Source organism: Aspergillus aculeatinus (assembly GCF_003184765.1).
Source record: "Aspergillus aculeatinus CBS 121060 unplaced genomic scaffold BO66scaffold_64, whole genome shotgun sequence".
In the NCBI taxonomy this organism is placed as follows: Eukaryota; Fungi; Ascomycota; class Eurotiomycetes; order Eurotiales; family Aspergillaceae; genus Aspergillus; species Aspergillus aculeatinus.
The window spans coordinates 1-16432 of NW_020291533.1; the positions used below are offsets into that span (position 1 = coordinate 1).

A 16432-nucleotide genomic window follows, 5' to 3' on the forward strand; every position below is an offset into this window, starting at 1 on the left:
GGTTCTTCTTTTGGGTTCTATAGGGGAAGGAAGGGGGGCGGGGAGGCTTTGGGGCTATTGTTCGTGAGGTTGTTGGTAGCTAGCTATACTGTACATGTGTTCGAGATGGTATGATATCTTACTCTTTGGTGGTTTTTGAGCAGTGTAGATATTTACACGGGAGATGGGATATGGGCTTGTAGAGGGAGGTTGTTGCTTGGGTTTGCGATCAAGGTCCGTTCTAGAGTGAGTATGGCTAGATCAGTACATTGTAATAACGTCGGTGCAAGCAATGCTGCAAGCTATAACCGTGACTTCTCGTTGATCAATAAATCTAATATATTCGTATGTACTCTATACAACCCTGCTTTCATCTATCTTCTAATTCCATCGGATCGTGCGGGTAAGAAGAAGACGATGCCGCTCCTTCCGGATGTTCGCTGCCAGCCGGAGCTGATGGTCGGGACTCCGACCTACGACTGCCCAGTCGGATCCGTGAGGCTCGCTCCCAGGAGAACAACGACCCTACCTGCTGCATCCAGGTCCACAATCGTTCCTCCAGCGTGTCGCTCGCGCGAGGATTCGACGCCCCTCCAAGGGAGAGCTGCGGGGGACTGGTCGCTGCCAGGGCCTGCTCTTCAGCCTCAACCTTGAACTGATATTTGAGGCAGTCCTTGACGGTGACCAGGCCCGTCAGGCGGCCGCGGTGTTCGACCACGATGACGCGCGGGCCCATCTTCTTGAAGATCTCCATCACGGTCTCAAGGGGAAGCCGGGGATGGACAGTCAGCGGGGTGTGATCAGCGTATCGGCTCAAGTCCACAATGCTTGCACCGGCGTTAGAGTGAATGTCATCGAAGGTTTCGGGCGCCAGGTGCTGCGAGGCGGAGGTTGAAGCGGCCGCCGCCGCTCGGCGAGCGATGGCGGCTTCCGCGGCTTCCTTGGTGAACACACATGTCGCATTGGGAGAGAGCAAACCCTCAGCTTTGGCACGGTCAATCCCGTATCGCAACTCCGTACGACCGATGTATCCAACTAGGGTCTTGTTTGTCCGGTTCTCGACAATGGGAAAGCCTTGAAATTGATTGTCGTTCAGGAGATGCTCCGCTTCGCGAACAGGAAACTCAGCTGCAGGGAGGGAGACTGGATCGGCTGTCATGGCTTGGGACACAGGCACATTGAAAACATGGTCCTCCTTAGTGTCAAGGAAGGGGAAGCCATTGGCCCAAATCATGCGATCTGCGATGCCACCATTTCCGAAGCAATCACCAACGGCCTTAGTGACTCCGACCACAATCTTCTTTACGTTAGCTATACTGATACTCCAAGTCGTACATTCGAAAGACTTACCATGGTTGGAAGGATGTAGTTCAGCGCGCCTGTTAATTCGAACATGATGACAGTCACTGAGATAGTCAAATGCATGATACCACTCAGAGCTGCTCCTGCTCCTAAGAATGCGTATGTGCCCGGTGTGATGCATGGGATGTCAGGCTCACAAGACGCGAAGAATTGGGATTTGGGGTACGCCTCATGCAAAGCTTGCACCAGAATGCCGACAAAGCGGCCAAATGATGCCCCGATGGCCATCGAAGGCACAAAAATACCGGCGGGCACTTTGCAGCCATACGATATGATAACCAAGAAGATACGAAGGATCGTAGCCACGGCCAGAGACCCCACCATCGTCCACCGATTCTTGGCCCTGTTCCCAAGTCAACAACAAGTAAAGGCAAAGAAGATGTGAGACTCACTCGCAGAGACCGTTATAGTCATGGCCACCCTCGCATTCACGGAACAGAATTTCCATCATTTCCGTCATGTTGATCCTCAAAAACATGTTCGGGTAGCAGAGAACAGCCGTCAAGCCTGCAAGAATGACCGATTCCATGACCGCATGCTGCGAGAGATACTTCTTCCTAAAGCCTTGGACCCGGAGGTTCCACTTTATAACAAGTGCCCCGTACAGTCCACCAAAAACGCCAATCAAGACAAAAAAGATCAATTCGAAGAAGTGCCAGGTTCGGTCATAATGCACCTGGAACATGACTAGTTGTCCAGTTCGGAAGGGGTTCATCATCTGCCAGCCAAGTCAGTAGGACTGCCTTCGTCGGAGAGCTGTGGATAACATACCGCCAACACTCCTGTGGCCACCAAGGCACAGAAATAACTGCGCCAGAGGGTCTTGAGCGGGAAATAGTTCGCTACCTCCTGTGCGTTGTAAGTAGACAACACTTTTGGCCAAGTCAAGAGTCCTACCTCGAGAGAGAAAAGCACGCCGCCGATCGGACTACCGAACGCAACTGCCACACCCGCCGCCGCAGTCGCTGTCAACACCTCCCTTGTCTTCGCGGCATTTCGTTTGTATTTCTCAAAGAAGCGTGAGATCACATTGCCGGCACAAACGGCAAAGTGAACACTTGGTCCCTCCTTTCCCACGGAAAGACCGGATGCGATAGCCAACGGAAGTGCAATTGACTTGATCAACAGTGTCCATGCCCCCAGAAAGCCCTTCATGACAAACCCGGCAATGATACATTTGATTTCGGAGATTCCGGAGCCTGCGGCGTACGGTGCGAATGACCTAACAAGACTTGCGGCGATAAAAGCGAACAGTACCTCGAGGCAACCTTCAGCAACGCTCGAAACACGAGTGCAATAAGGCCAACATACCGCATAAAAGGTGTAGATGATATAGTTCACGAACGAAAAGGACGTCCAGGGCTTCCACTCGGGACAACCTATAGTAAGAATGAGCTCACATTGGCCGATGCGACAGGAGCGACAACAGCGACAGCGTACCTCCCTCCGCACCCCAGCAGCAAAACTGCTCATTGAGATAGAACGCAGTCGTACAATGGCCCAGTTTGATATCGGACAACCACTCCGTAATGATGTTCAGCAAGGCCGAGATCAGGCCGATCACCGCGCCGACAATTGTAATCACGACCCAAGCTTGCCCAGCGTTATAAGATTCGCGCACCTTGCGTCTCCACCCAAAAGTGCCTTCTTGGTCCCAGAAGCCAAAGCCGTCTCGCCGTTTCGCTCGCCGTCGGGACTGTTCGTGGATCGCATCCTGGACCCAGTCGATGGTGGTGAAGTCCTCGTATCTCTTGATCTCGCTGATCTCCTCGGTGATGGCGGGGGCATGGCCGTTGGCCGTGGACGGGCGTTCATCGACGGGTGATGATAGAACAGATAAGCCTGATAACCTCCTCCAGTTCCGCCGCTCAGCCAAGACTGAGGGTGGATGGGCCGAGGTGGATGAGGCAGGTATGGAGTTCATTCCATCGGTTGAGTCGGCGACAAGAGCATGATCTGGCCTTGGCGTAGATCGGAGATGATTGCGACGGATGAGTATGGAAGAGTAAGTTAGAGAGAGCTCCGTAGATGCGCGGCCGCCGCCCACGTGAGAGAGAGACGATAACAAAATGGAGGTGGAAAGGAGTAGGGATTCTTTAAGACAAAACAATAATTAAGATTTCTAGGGTCGTACTTGGTAAACTGCCAGAGCTACACTTGTTCAGACGATTAACTACAGAGACACAAGCTCATAAACATACAGAAAAAAAGAACCAAGTGCGTCCCACTCCACTGATCTTCTATTGAGGATCATTCTTGGAGATTGGACCAAATTTCCACTTCCGCCACGCGCGGTGGGTTTCAAGGCCCGCGCGCGTCGCTATCGTCAACCCACTCCGCCTCCGCAGACCACTTTCTCAACACCAGCTCACACAAAAGTATACCGATCTATATAGTTCTTCTCTGAAGCTTCAAACCATACCATCAGCTGCTCATTGCTGTTATCCTGAGGGGAAAATTCCCGACGCGCCTGCACAATGCCTCCCAAAGACAAATCTGCGGCCGAGTCTTCGGCCTCCCAAGAGATCACCGGCCAGAGCGCTCTTCCCAGTATGTGGACAAGAACTCTCTCCAGCTGGCTTTGACTGATCATACTTGACAGTAACGCGAATTAAAAAGATCATCCAACTCGACGAAGATATTGTTCAGTGCTCGAGTAACGCCACGTTCGTTATTGCTATGGCTACGGTTCGTGCTTTGTCTTTTCTCTCGGTGGTCTCATGGAGGCACCTTCGGCTCACATATTGTCCCATGTCATGCAGGAAATGTTTATCCAATACCTCACTGAACAAGGCCATAATGTCGTCAAGTCGGAACGGAAACCACGCAAAACGATTCAATACAAGGACCTTGGTTAGTAGCAGAGAAGATCCTGACCCAAATACAGTGCAACAGGCTGACGGTTCTGGCCATAGCTACGGCGGTGTCGCGCATCGATAACCTCGAATTCCTCTCCGACGTGATCCCCAAGACAACAACGTACAAGCAATTCAAGGAGAAGCGGGCCAAGGAGGCGAGCAGAGAAGCCGGATACGAAAAGGGACAGCGCACCTTGAACGGCAGCATACCTCCAGCGCCAGAAGGAAAGCCCGAGGTAGACGGTAACGAAGAGACTCAACCGGGCTCAGATGACAAACTATCAAGGGGTTCTCGACCACCAACGGTGACAATGATGGTGGATCGAACGGTAGAGGCACCGACAGAGGATGAAGATGTAGAGATGGCCGACCAGTGACTGTGGCACATGATCACAATCTGATGGAGCATTGCATGGCATTGGGGAGTTCTTTGGGGGTCCGCTTGGTCACAAAATAGGTTGATTATTGTTTTCTTTTCCTTTTATTTCTTATCTCTTCATTATTGGTCCAAAGCAATCGGACCTCTTCATTTGGTCTCTGGTCAACCGCATTGGGAATCTGGATAATAGCATTGGACGGGATCGGGACGGACAGGGTGACAACTAATAGCATTGCACCAGAGTCCAGCGCAGTGCAATAGCTGGGTCAAGCATTGTATATACTCATTATATTGAATTAAATGGCGCATATGAAGGATTGTCTAACAACGACTGTAATGATACTTCTCATCATGCAGTACATAGATATCAATGATTAGATTGGACGATAATCAAATGGCCATACGTCAGGTGAGATTCTGACTAAGACGGGTGCTGCGAGCCAATGAAATGCGCCGTGATTCCGATCGCTTGCCGTAGCGAAAGCTCTGGTTCGACTTTCCGTATGAGTGCCGGGCCTCCGACTTCAACCTCCAACCTCAAGGAAAATCAAATCCTCCTCCGATCTCCTCCCCGGATATCTCTCTTTCCTCCCCCCCCCTCCTCCACTCCCCACCCACCACTTTCTTAGCGGTCCCCTTCCTTATCCTTGCAATTGACTGTGCAATTGCCTCCATTCGCCATGTCTCTCGCCTCCGCTTCCAACTCCGTCCTGCGCGCCTGCGCTCGGCAACAACTCACCACTCCTCGCGCCGCCATCGCCTCCTACCAGCAGCGGAGGGGAGTCTCCAATGCCAGATCCAGCTTCGCCAGCCCCTTCACCCCCGCCGCGGACTATGACCAGACCGTGAAGATCCCCGACTTCAGCAAATACTCCTCCAAGAAGGGCCCCCGCTCCAACCAGGTCTTCTCCTACTTCATGGCTGGTTCCCTCGGTCTGGCCTCTGCCGTCGGTGCTAAGGCTACCGTTCAGGGTGGGTGACTCCGACTCTTCTCAGTGTTTCGCATATGAGCTTGGACTTGTGTGGGATGACGGTGCACAACAACTGGAGGGAATCAATGACTTCGATGGATGGGATTCATGGGCTGCCTTGCCTTGCCGCTCCGATCATTATCGCTGACGTGGGATCATATCAATAGACTTCCTGGTCAACATGTCCGCCTCTGCCGACGTCCTCGCCCAGGCTAAGGTTGAGATCGGTCTCGCCGCTATCCCTGAGGGCAAGAACGTATGTCTCCACTCCCCTACTACCCGGCCGGGTTCGCCCTCGTGCGACTGTGATATCTGACCGCTGTTCCCCCGCATACAGGTTATCATCAAGTGGCGTGGAAAGCCCGTCTTCATCCGTCACCGCACCCAGGATGAGATCGAGGAGGCCCAGAAGACTGAGTGGCAGTCTCTCCGTGACCCCCAGGCTGATGAGGACCGTGTCCAGAAGGCTGAGTGGCTTGTCATGCTTGGTATGTGCATCCCGTCGCCCGCGACCACCTCAACTCGATCCCTAACCCTCTCCTCTTGCGTCTAGGTGTCTGCACCCACTTGGGTTGTGTCCCCATCGGTGAATCCGGTGACTTTGGCGGCTGGTTCTGCCCCTGCCACGGTTCCCACTACGACATCTCCGGCCGTATAAGAAAGGGTCCCGCTCCCCTCAACCTCGAGGTTCCCCAGTACAACTTCCCCTCCGAGGACACCCTCGTCATCGGTTAAACGGAACCCCGACCAAAAATCGAAACCTCATGTGCAATTAAGGGGGGAAGTGCGCTTTTCGCCGGCATAGAAAGAGCAGGCTAGCCAAGCAAACCCTTTTTTTAGAGCGCCAGGGAAGGAATGACGGAGAAGGTTTGTGTGTATGTACGCGTGTGTTGTTGTGTCTGTATGTGCCTGTGCTTTAGATGAAATCCTCTTTTTCTTATCTCTTTTTTTTGTTCTCTCCGTCTTTTGTCAAGATATAAAGAGACCTTGTTTTAATATGGGATCCCGCTAAAAACCGAGCCTCTTGTTTCTTTTGTCATCCTCATCGTTTCCAAGACATCACCATCACAATTTGCCGCTCACTTGCCTTGATTCTCTGGGTCCTTATCCTCTGGATATCAGGTTTGGGCACCCTCGGAGCTTTCAACGGGGCCACTCATTGATACATGTGTAATCCTCTTTGCTAAACCTGCCATTCAATAGACAAACAAGACCATAACCACCGTTACAGGCTTTACTAAACCAACCCTTCCCCCCCAAATACCTGCTATATCAAAGTCGTTTGTTGATACGGAAAAAAAATCATCATCGCTTTATTTATGTCTTGGGAGGTCTTTATACAAATACATACAGGAGGACGTTCTTTTCCGCCAACCACAAAAAATCAATGCTTATTACATGAACATACACAAGAACGTCCATTTCAGCACGATGCAACGGTACTTCTCACTGTGGACGAATGAAGAACGCTAGCAGCCCGATGACAGCTGCACCAGCGGCAGCGCTCTGGATGGCAAGGACAGAGTGATCTCGCTGGGTCATGGTGATCTGCCGATCACTGAAGAGGTCTCGGAGATAGCGACGCGAGGATTCGATGAGGGTTGCGTAGGGAGGGATGCGGGAGTAGTGGGTTTTGCAGGCCTGGAGGACATTTTGTAGTTTGTTGTTGTTGGTGTTGTTGTTTGAGGCGGGAGGTGCGGCCTGGGTTTCGGTCTCGGGCGGTACCGGAGCGGACGCCGGGAGGGCTGGGTTGGTCTCTTGCTCGTTCGGGATAGCTTCGCTGGCGGCGATGGCGGTGGTGGCCTGTTCTGTTGAGGCACCTGCTGAGGTTGCTACGGGGTCAGCAGCAGCAGCAACAGGCTCGGATTCCGCCCTGTTGGCCGTGGCGGATGCCATCTGCTGGGAGAATTCGGTCTGCAGGTTCAGGATCTGCGCCTGGTTCAGGGTCTTTTCCTTCTCAATGGCCTCGATGACCTTCTCCTCGAAGCCCTTGACCAGCCGCTTGCGGCGCCAGGGTTCCACGGCGATCTGGAAGATCAGGAACAGGAGCACGTTGACCCCCATCAGGCCCCAGGTGCCCCAGGTGCTCATGCGGCGGATCTTGTCCGACCAGACCTGCTCCTCGTGGTAGCGCGACAGGATGCTCTTGTTCAGCTGGGCGGCGGCCTCCTCGGCCTCGTGCTCCGCCGCGGTCAGGGCCTGCTGCGCTTCGTTCTCGGCCACTTCGTTGGTGTGGTCGTTGCGGTACAGGTGGGTGAACCGCTCCAGGTCGGCGGCCGACCAGGCGTGCTTGCGCTGCAGGAGCTCGTTGACCTCGCGCTGCGAGGTCGATCGGTTGTTGATGGCGGCGGCGTAGGTGTCCTTGGCGGTGCGGACTTGCAGGCGGGCGGCTCGAAGTCGTTCCTCTGTTTGTCAAACAAAAAGTGAGGTTAGAAATCTTGGACTGGTGGTGGAGTCTTATGTCCGGAAGACTGTAGCTTTTTCTCGTACCTTGGAACTGGATGTCCTTCTTCAATGCCTCAATCGCGGAGTAGCCCGTCAGGTCGTTCAGTCGCTGCCCGGCCACGAAGATGTTCGATTGGAGGTTGTCCATCACGACGCTGAACTGTTTGGCGAATTGCGACCGTCGGTTCTCCAGGTAGGATGGGAGACCCCCGGGCTGCGACCCAGATCCCGCGGCGTCTGCGCCAGCATGGTCTTCCTGTTTCTTTCCCTCTGGCTCCGCTGCTTCAGGCCCAGCGGTCGTTGGCGTCTGTTCCTCTGTAGGAGCAGCAGCGGCCGCGGCCGCGGCGGGACTGTCTCTCCCCGCATCCGACTCAACATGTGGGTTCTGTTCAGGGATAGCTGATGGCGGCGGCGGCGGTGACGGTGCCGGGGTGTCTTTGGTGGGAGGGGCTCCCAGGATAATTACGTCTTGTTTCTTCTCCGATTCATTTGACGAGTACACCGAGGTTTGCGTCCGGAATTGATGTTGCAGGCAGGTCGAGAAGCTCCGGGGTGTTGTTGTCTCTCGGCCAGGATAAAGAGCCTGCGGGACGACACCGGCGGGCAGTAGTCGTAGCAGCGGTCTTCGCAGCGGGCGGGAGGAGGTGGTAGTAGTAGTAGTGCGGCTAAGACCCTGGAAGCTGGACCGGAGTGACTGCCTGAGCAGCAATGGCATGGACTGCATGACCGCTGCTGCTGCTAGGGCTAACAACAGGGGGCCAATGCAGATGCTGTATCTTCGTCGTTGTCGTCGTCGGTTTGCTTGGAGGTCGGACGAGTCACTCGGCTCAGATTCATTCCTCAGGCTTGTTTGTCCGGCCGGCAGCCGGGAAAGAAGGCGGTCATGCGGAAACGCCGCGCTTCTGCGGGCTTCTGGTGGACACTCCCCTCCCTACTAACTTACTTACTAGTACGCGGACGGATTATGCGGTGAGAGAGACTTTTGGGGAGGGGTTTGGATTTCTTGGTAGAACAATGGTGGTCTATGACCCTATAGCTACCTTTTAAGCTAATGCTAATATTATTCTCCTGGTTTATCTTCACAACAAAACATTAAAGAGCCAGATCAGCGAGCGGCCCTCGAGACGGGCCCGAAAGTTAGTGACCGCGCTGATCAAAGACAGTCAAGCAAATACATATAGCACATTGTCATTATCCATTACCAATCGTTGTAAGCAGGTGGTCGTAGCTTATGGTTCGTAAGGCCTGGTGGGAGAAAAAAACCAACAGTATGTAGGACTGTGGAGACAATCCTTTTACTGGTCTCTCCCTAGCAGCAGCAGTATTTCGAGACAACAGACAGCAAGTTGCGAGGCAACTGCCTTTGTCCTCGTCTCATTCAGGCTTGACCTGTTTGATGGTCTTGTACTTTGTGGTCTCCCTTCACTGCTTCGGCGTATGTGGGAGGTGGCCGCGCATCGGCGTGATCCCGGCTGCTGCTACCGCCGCCGCCGTCGCCTCCAGAAGCATTTTCGTGCTGTTGGTGAGGTGCGGGATGTTGCTGCTGAGGCTGAGCGTTCGCCGCGTAGGGTTGTTGCGGAGGCAGGGTCCCATAGCCCCGTTGGGATGGGTGCTGGATGGGTTGATGGGAGACATAGTAATATGTGACGCGACCGTTCTCGGCGTCGCCTCCGTGATTCCCGGGGAGGGGCGCATAGCTAGGGTCCTCATAGTCTGGCTCGGGGTACTTGAGAATGATGTACCAGGCGTGCAGGAGGCCCGGGATATAGGCGAGACAGCAGAGAGCAAGGTTGATGACCGAGTCAGCCGTACAGAGGCCTACTTTGATCCACACTGGACACACGATGTTAGTTCTTGATCTGCGGTTAGCACGTAGTCATGTCAAGATCTCTGGCTCACCCGCAATCGGAGGGAAGAAAATGGCGAGGATCGCTAGAAAGATGTCTGAACCACACATGTTCGCAGGTTGGTCGCAATGGTTGAGTCACTGGTAATGGGACGAATGCCTGACCCTGCAAGTAGGATTGTATAGGATTGTATAGTAGCTGGAGAGGATCAACCTCAGACACGCGTTTGTTGTTCTGGTGGATCAGAGTCAAGGTGTATTGAAAATCAGTGGTGGAGTGATGGCAGGACGGATGGATGCCTGCTGCAGGCTCGCGATCAGATGACGTCGTCCATGCCACTCTATCACCTGACATAGCGGGCAGTTCTCGATGCTTTTGTTGTTTAGCTGTCAGCCTCAGCCTTCCACAAAAGCATGAACAGCATGAACAGCATGAACAGCATTCACTAATCTCCATCGTCTTGTACTCTACCACTAAAAATCCGACTCGCTCGACAGTGAAAGCATGGGACATATCCATCCATTTGTGATGCTACACCTCTCTTGTCAACTGGTGCTAACTATACTCATAGTCAAGAGTCGCTGGCTATAACCTGTCCAGTCATGAGACATACTTCCTCATGTCGCACAATATAGATGGACCGCTGGGTATATGATATGGACGGTATATAGTGTTGTATAAAATAGACCTTTTCTTCGTCTGACTCGCGGGCGCGGAAAGGAATTTCGGACCCACGGCGGCGAGGTATATATAACCAGCTTTTGCGCATGAGAAAGGACCCCTGCCTCTCGAAGATTGGGAGTAAATCCAGTATGACCAACAGGCAACCTATCTCAGGAAGTCAGTGACGCTACAACCCAGATAATCAGTTCTTTCCCTTCCGATATCACTGCCCAAAGCAGGGCGTCACCATCGTCTTAAGGTAGATTTCGGGGCCGAGCTCTGTTGCAGTGGCGGCGACCCAAGGACCCGCCTCGAGAAATCTAGAGCTCACAACATGTACACATATAGTAACATGTCGGGAGAATTACCCGACATCAATCCTTATAAGTCGGGGGATTGAATTTCCCACTGCTGGGTCTTGATTTGAATACGAGGCTCAGGTATATCTGCGTAATAAATGGAGGAATCTGTGAGGCATCTCATGGCGGTCTGAATCTGCTCGCATGCAACTGTCATCTGGAACCAAGCATAGTACTGCACGATCCGAAAACCACGGCTTACAGCCACCTTTATTCCAGACCGAGACAATATTCAATTCAAGACAATGAATAGTCAGGCGACGCCAAGCTCCTTACATCCTTTGGGTCTACTTTACTATGGTGTAGTTTATCAGAGACCGCTATACAAGACGCAAGGGTGGTAAGGTTAGGTGCTCGCAGAAACTCGAATAGTGTTGACATGGTAGGTGGTCTCTGGCTGGAACGGCTCTACTGCCAGCAATTGGCCGGGAGTTGAAGCATAGCCAAAAGTTAACCTAGCCAGAGAGGCTACCTTACGTGGTGAGATTGAGGAAGCAGATCGTGGACAAATCTCTGTCAATGTCATGAGTTAAATTGTGAGCTATCGCAAATGGCGATCGGCCCAACAGCGGCAGTGTCAAGCAACCTAGCATTCCTAGTGGCTGACGTACAATTAGCAATCGAACCTGAAACAGCCTAATGAGCTCCGAGAATTACTTGAATAGATGTGTATCATCAAGTCTTTGTCAGTTGAACTGAAGACATCATCAATGGGCGATCATAGCCAGGTCAAATGGTGAATAGGTAGGTAATAACTTATACCTCCCCGTAATTAACAGATCAATATGGAGGCTTCCATATCCGACCCGCCGAGTCCCGACCCCCGGGCCCAAAAGGGAGCTTTCCATCTTAGGGCTAGAATGATTATTATCTAGCGTACCACAGGTTGGAGTTCTGGTTCAGGCTTCATTCCCGTGTTTGCAGTCCCAATGCTGCTGTAGGTACGGATACTTCGTAGCACCTTAGTCAATAAATGCCTGGCTACCAGGGTGTGGAACGCCATGCACACCTGTTTTTGCATGCTGGCTCAACCCAGGGTTGTAGACAGGAACAATTCATCAGCAAGGTGGATCATCATCAGATTGACTGTAAATGCCCATCTCAGTTCATGCTTCTGGCACTAACAGCCTCACAAGGTCGAGGTGTGCCACGTCAGTTGGGAACAATACCTTCCAGTGACTTGCCATGCATCACAGAACCTTCCTGACCATCCGGATGATAAAGTTTGCGGTTCCTGCATCTGTCTTCTCTCCTCTCTCCTCTCTCAATTTTCTGCTCGCATCTTGACATTTAGGCTTTTGTTGAGCGTCTGAAACGAGCTGTATACAATCACTTAAATTCCGGTGGTGTCTCAAACCCCGCGACGACGAATTGTGCGGACTGAGTGCGCACTCAGAATTATAGGATACGCCGAGGATCGTTGCAGTCAAGACCCAAACGTATGTGTTCTGCGATTGTTCTTTGTCTGGACTCTGGAGCCGGTGATGGGTTCGATCTACCTCGAAGCTCACTTCCAGATAGCCTGTGGAGCTCGAAGCTGGGGGACCTCTCGATCTAATTCTGATTCGATAGGAACCTGCTCCCTGCCAGCCCGACTAACTCGATCGGTAACAGAAACTGTTTTGTTCCTGGATGTGGAGGAACTGAGCTTGAGCGCTTGTGCTGTGGATGCAGGTTGAATTGAGAAGACGCCGGCTGCTTTCGCGAACCGCCCGCGCCAGAACCCCCTTATTGACTTCAGTAAGTTAGTCTATTGACTCTTGTCAGTCCCCCAACTCCCCAATAGGTTGGTGATTGCACTTCCTGAATTCTTCAAACCCTGCGCGCTCCCCATCGTTCGGATCTCAATTACTGTTGCCCTCTTTTCGATCGCATAAGTTATCGACGGAAGGTCTCTACTAGCTATTTTTAAGTGTGACGAGCGACTTTGTTTTCCTCCAGCGGCTGTCGAGTAGGGATTCCGGGAGGGGAAAGCACGGCCACCGACTCCAAACTAGCCTGGAGGTTCAAATCAGCTCTGACTCGTGCTTGCCTTCTTACTTTACATCCACTCTTTGTCTCCAAGTTACCCTTTTCTCATCAATTCAGTTGTCTACCAAATTTCTAGCCCTCTTCTCTCTGGACGACCTCAATTGACCCGTTAGCCTTCAGATTCTAGTCGCTCGTTTGACCGCCGGCTTTTGAGGCAGATAGGGTCTAGCCCATTTGCCGTCGTGCTATCGTTTTCACTTCCCCAACTCTCCGCAAATCCCCGTGTTTCTTTAGTCGAGACTTCACTTCCTGCAAGCGTCCTAGTTGAAAGTCCGTGTGCGCGTCGAAATTCATCATCGAATCGAACAATCCCAGCCAGGTTCAGCTCCGACGGCGTGCAACAGGAAGCGACGAGAAAATCATGGGGCGCGATTGCTGATATACTGCCCCACCAAAGACAAAACCGCAAACTGGATTTGAGTCTGTCATACGCTCTCTAAACACCACACCAGCCCTGTATACACACCTACGGGAAAGCGCGGTTGAGTGCTGCAACGATGCCTAGCACATGCATCTCACTCTCGGGTTCGACCCAATGCCCTGCGTTCAATACCTCCTCTATATCAACCAACTCAAGTCTCTACACGGATTTGTACGTATGCCCAGCTGTTATGTGAAGTACAGTGACATGCTAAGCGGTCCATAGTCCATTCATGCAATATGTCTCCAACTTAACGCAGTTCGATCAAGAGCTGAATACCTATGTCATGCAGTCTTTTGTGAAGTCAAAGTGAGCCTGCCCAGCCCTCTATGCTACCAACTCAAAATTCTCACGAGTCCCTCTCTCGGCAGATACCTGGACTATCTAGGATGCGAAGGTGCCAACCTCACTGACACTAGCGACTATTATGCCCGCTACACCACTAGTGTGATCTGCAGTAGCTTGGTCCAAAGCTCAAAAGACGACTGCAATCTCTCTGTTCAGGATTCGAGACCGCTTTGCGCTGACGCCTGCGTTAGACTCTCATTTGATCAGGACATATTGTTTGCATACTAACATAGAATAGGCTCAGATGGCTGAAAGCGAAGAGGCCATAATCACCGACTCCGACCTTTGTCCTGAAAGGGCTGACGACTACATGGCCCAGATTCGGTCCGACTTCACCATTTGCGCTCTTCCTGCTGACTCGATCACTGTGAGCTGCGTCGCCGGAGCTGACAATGAGCCGGAAAACTGTGGATTTCGGTCCAATCTTTTGGGGCTGTGTGCGCATTGCAAAACGAGCTCGACCAACACCACCGACTCCTGCTGCGAAAGCGCAGGAGCAGCTACCCGATGCTCGAATGTAACCGTTCCCTCTTCAACGATAACACCAATTTTTACGTCGACGTCAACATCAAATTCAACAGCCGGTGCTTCGGATGGCTTATCTGGTGGAGAGATCGCAGGTATTGTGATAGGATCCGTGGCGGGGCTTGCTTTACTGGCTGCCCTCGCCCTACTCGCTTTCATCTGCTTGCGCCGCAAGCGCAAGGCGCGTGATGAAAGTGGCCTCAACCAGCCGAACCCACAACGGAAGGGGTCTCCATCAATGCAACAGGCCCAGGTAAACAATGGCTATGCTGCCATTCCTGGAGGACGAGTCGCTCGAATGTCTGCTTTGCGCGAGGTGCCCAGTTCATCGCCGGCACGATCCCGTCTTTCGGCCGCCTTATTCGGGGGCGGAAAGTACAGCGACTCTTCCGACTCAGAGTATGGTGCAAGCCCGGGTGCTATGTCCAAGAAAATACCCCCAACAACTGGCAAGCGTCACGGCTCGCTATCTAGCAACTCAGCCTTGGCTGGTATGGGTACTGATAGCTCACCGCGCTCAATGGGAGCCGGTCACTACTCGTCACCTGAAGGCGTGACAAGCGGACAGTCGGAGCAATTGTCTGCTTTCCAGGACTATTATTCGCCGGATGAGATACATCCCGGTGATAAGGTGGCCGTATTATGGGCATATCAACCTCGAGCAGGAGATGAATTCGCACTGGACCGAGGCGAGATGCTGAAGGTGATCGGTATATGGGATGACGGATGGGCTACCGGCGTTCGCATTCCCGAGAACGTTGATGACCATGACGCTAGACACCGTGAGCAGCGCGATAGCGGTGTCTCGAATGGCACACAACGGCCGGCCCCTTCTCCGCCTCCGCTAGGAGAGATCAAGGCATTTCCACTCGTCTGCGTATGCCTTCCGCAACATTGGCGCAAAATCATCGATGGCGGCCACGCGGAAGAGGATTGATGAGATTTCAAAGCTTTTACTTTGGTCCAGGTGCGCAGCCTTATACTAGGTAGGCCTGCGCTACTTCTAGCTTGGTCTTCCGTGCGCGCTTGATTTGAGGTTGCTGTTTGCACACCGTTTTCTGCAATTAGCCCGGCTTTCCCAAACTACGAGCCACGGACTTGACAACTACTTTCAAACATGGCCTAGCGCTTCAAATCTCGGGCTTTCTTCATAATGATTTGAACTGCAGTCTTATTCTTCCCAGGCATTGCTGGATCGCACAGTCAAGTTGACGACGTTTCATGAGACGATCTGATTTTTATGCCCTTTTAAATACTTTCTTTTCGATCTTCATATTCTTATATACCCAGTTATCAAGCGTGTGGTGCAGTTCTTGTATTTAGACACGATTTGCATCTTTATACTTCAGCGTTTCGAGCGTGGACAATAATGTCCTTACGCACTCCCATCTTACGCATCATGCGACGCCGCACAGCATCTATCTATCTAGTTCTTCACAGGAATAAAATTATGATGTAAGCATATACACTCTGGCAAGTGGGTCAATGTCCGTGTTATCATCGTTTACAGTCGCATCGTGTCTTCGAGCGACGGCTGTGCAGGGGAGAGGGATACTAGGTACATAGCTATCGAATTTGCAGCCTTACCGAGACCGGACTGACGTGATATCACTGGGCTAGCCGGGGCTAGTTCCATGGTTAGCCACCCATCAACGGCGGTTTACTCCGGCGCGAAAACAAGATTCATTTTGGCTGCAGCTCCGAGAATAGAACGAGGGACTGACTGTCACTGCGGTCAATAGATTGTGATTAGGCTACTCAAGCGTCATGGCTTTGTGTGAGCTCTCCATACAAGTTAGATGGGGTAGGTATTGGATTTGTGGTAACTGAGTGAGGAACTGGTCTGCCAAAGCTGCAGGCACGAGGCTGCAGACGAGGCGCATTATGCGGGATGTTGCTGCTGCTGCTGCTGCTGCTGATGGTGGTGGTGGTGGTGATGACTGCCCATGCTATAATAATACAGTACTGCTAGTCACCGGTGGGCATTCAACCTCCCCTTTCCCCTAGGCTGCAACCTAACTGGGTAGAGTCTTAGACTAACTTAAGAACTCACTGCCACTCCGTCATCGCCCAGCAAATTCAGGGGGAAGAGTGGAAAGAGAAAATGGCGGCTGGTGGTGCGATGGGACGAATCACGTGGCAGGACCCCCACTGCCCGCCCGCCGCCGCTGGAGCGCAAAGCACAACAAGTAAATGCCCCTCTATCTCCATCTCGGCTCTCATTCCCCTCTCTTCCCCCCCCCC

The 16432-nt window shown here is 52.4% G+C and overlaps 6 protein-coding genes across 6 annotated transcripts; 3 read left to right on the plus strand and 3 right to left on the minus strand.

The window, feature by feature from the left end:
* Positions 1 to 298: 298 nt before the first annotated feature.
* Positions 299 to 3375, minus strand: BO66DRAFT_383486 (chloride channel protein). The gene is made up of 7 exons (XM_025646054.1): positions 2782 to 3375; positions 2653 to 2720; positions 2239 to 2598; positions 2113 to 2190; positions 1734 to 2059; positions 1330 to 1684; positions 299 to 1276 (listed from the first exon to the last, which is right to left on the minus strand). Exons 1-7 carry the CDS (start codon positions 3263 to 3265, stop codon positions 350 to 352), a joined length of 2598 nt encoding a protein of 865 aa, XP_025499186.1. The 5' UTR covers positions 3266 to 3375; the 3' UTR covers positions 299 to 349.
* Positions 3376 to 3478: 103 nt separating this feature from the next.
* BO66DRAFT_395446 (histone-fold domain-containing protein) lies at positions 3479 to 4889 on the plus strand. The gene is made up of 4 exons (XM_025648220.1): positions 3479 to 3891; positions 3944 to 4029; positions 4104 to 4194; positions 4257 to 4889. Exons 1-4 carry the CDS (start codon positions 3819 to 3821, stop codon positions 4574 to 4576), a joined length of 570 nt encoding a protein of 189 aa, XP_025499187.1. The 5' UTR covers positions 3479 to 3818; the 3' UTR covers positions 4577 to 4889.
* Positions 4890 to 5432: 543 nt separating this feature from the next.
* On the plus strand, positions 5433 to 6509 carry rip1 (ubiquinol--cytochrome-c reductase catalytic subunit RIP1). The gene is made up of 3 exons (XM_025648221.1): positions 5433 to 5805; positions 5887 to 6037; positions 6103 to 6509. The coding sequence occupies exons 1-3, from the start codon at positions 5731 to 5733 to the stop codon at positions 6282 to 6284; spliced, it is 408 nt and encodes a 135-aa protein (XP_025499188.1). The 5' UTR covers positions 5433 to 5730; the 3' UTR covers positions 6285 to 6509.
* Positions 6510 to 6995: 486 nt separating this feature from the next.
* Positions 6996 to 8718, minus strand: she9 (putative mitochondrion biogenesis protein (She9); the record flags this gene model as incomplete). Its single annotated transcript, XM_025646055.1, has 3 exons — positions 6996 to 7954; positions 8040 to 8379; positions 8461 to 8718. The coding sequence occupies 3 exons, from the start codon at positions 8716 to 8718 to the stop codon at positions 6996 to 6998; spliced, it is 1557 nt and encodes a 518-aa protein (XP_025499189.1).
* A 654-nt stretch (positions 8719 to 9372) lies between these two features.
* Positions 9373 to 9951, minus strand: BO66DRAFT_333965 (putative stress response RCI peptide; the record flags this gene model as incomplete). Its single annotated transcript, XM_025644189.1, has 2 exons — positions 9373 to 9827; positions 9894 to 9951. The coding sequence occupies 2 exons, from the start codon at positions 9949 to 9951 to the stop codon at positions 9373 to 9375; spliced, it is 513 nt and encodes a 170-aa protein (XP_025499190.1).
* A 3440-nt stretch (positions 9952 to 13391) lies between these two features.
* On the plus strand, positions 13392 to 15125 carry BO66DRAFT_415126 (SH3 domain protein; the record flags this gene model as incomplete). The annotated part of the gene is made up of 4 exons (XM_025649516.1): positions 13392 to 13486; positions 13541 to 13624; positions 13687 to 13849; positions 13902 to 15125. 4 exons carry the CDS (start codon positions 13392 to 13394, stop codon positions 15123 to 15125), a joined length of 1566 nt encoding a protein of 521 aa, XP_025499191.1.
* Between the last annotated feature and the right edge of the window lie 1307 nt (positions 15126 to 16432).

Excerpts from the sequence above, each read along its gene's own strand:
- BO66DRAFT_383486 (XM_025646054.1), bottom strand. The coding sequence starts at position 3,265 with ATGAACTCCATACCTGCCTCATCCACCTCGGCCCATCCACCCTCAGTC. Across the intron at positions 2,191-2,238 it reads GCGTGCTTTTCTCTCTCGAG|GAGGTAGCGAACTATTTCCC; the intron begins GTAGGACTCTTG and ends TACAACGCACAG. Across the intron at positions 2,060-2,112 it reads TGGCCACAGGAGTGTTGGCG|ATGATGAACCCCTTCCGAAC; the intron begins GTATGTTATCCA and ends CTTGGCTGGCAG.
- BO66DRAFT_395446 (XM_025648220.1), top strand. The coding sequence starts at position 3,819 with ATGCCTCCCAAAGACAAATCTGCGGCCGAGTCTTCGGCCTCCCAAGAG. Across the intron at positions 4,030-4,103 it reads TCGTTATTGCTATGGCTACG|GAAATGTTTATCCAATACCT; the intron begins GTTCGTGCTTTG and ends CATGTCATGCAG. Across the intron at positions 4,195-4,256 it reads GATTCAATACAAGGACCTTG|CTACGGCGGTGTCGCGCATC; the intron begins GTTAGTAGCAGA and ends TTCTGGCCATAG.
- rip1 (XM_025648221.1), top strand. The coding sequence starts at position 5,731 with ATGTCCGCCTCTGCCGACGTCCTCGCCCAGGCTAAGGTTGAGATCGGT. Across the intron at positions 5,806-5,886 it reads CTATCCCTGAGGGCAAGAAC|GTTATCATCAAGTGGCGTGG; the intron begins GTATGTCTCCAC and ends CCCCGCATACAG. Across the intron at positions 6,038-6,102 it reads TGAGTGGCTTGTCATGCTTG|GTGTCTGCACCCACTTGGGT; the intron begins GTATGTGCATCC and ends TCTTGCGTCTAG.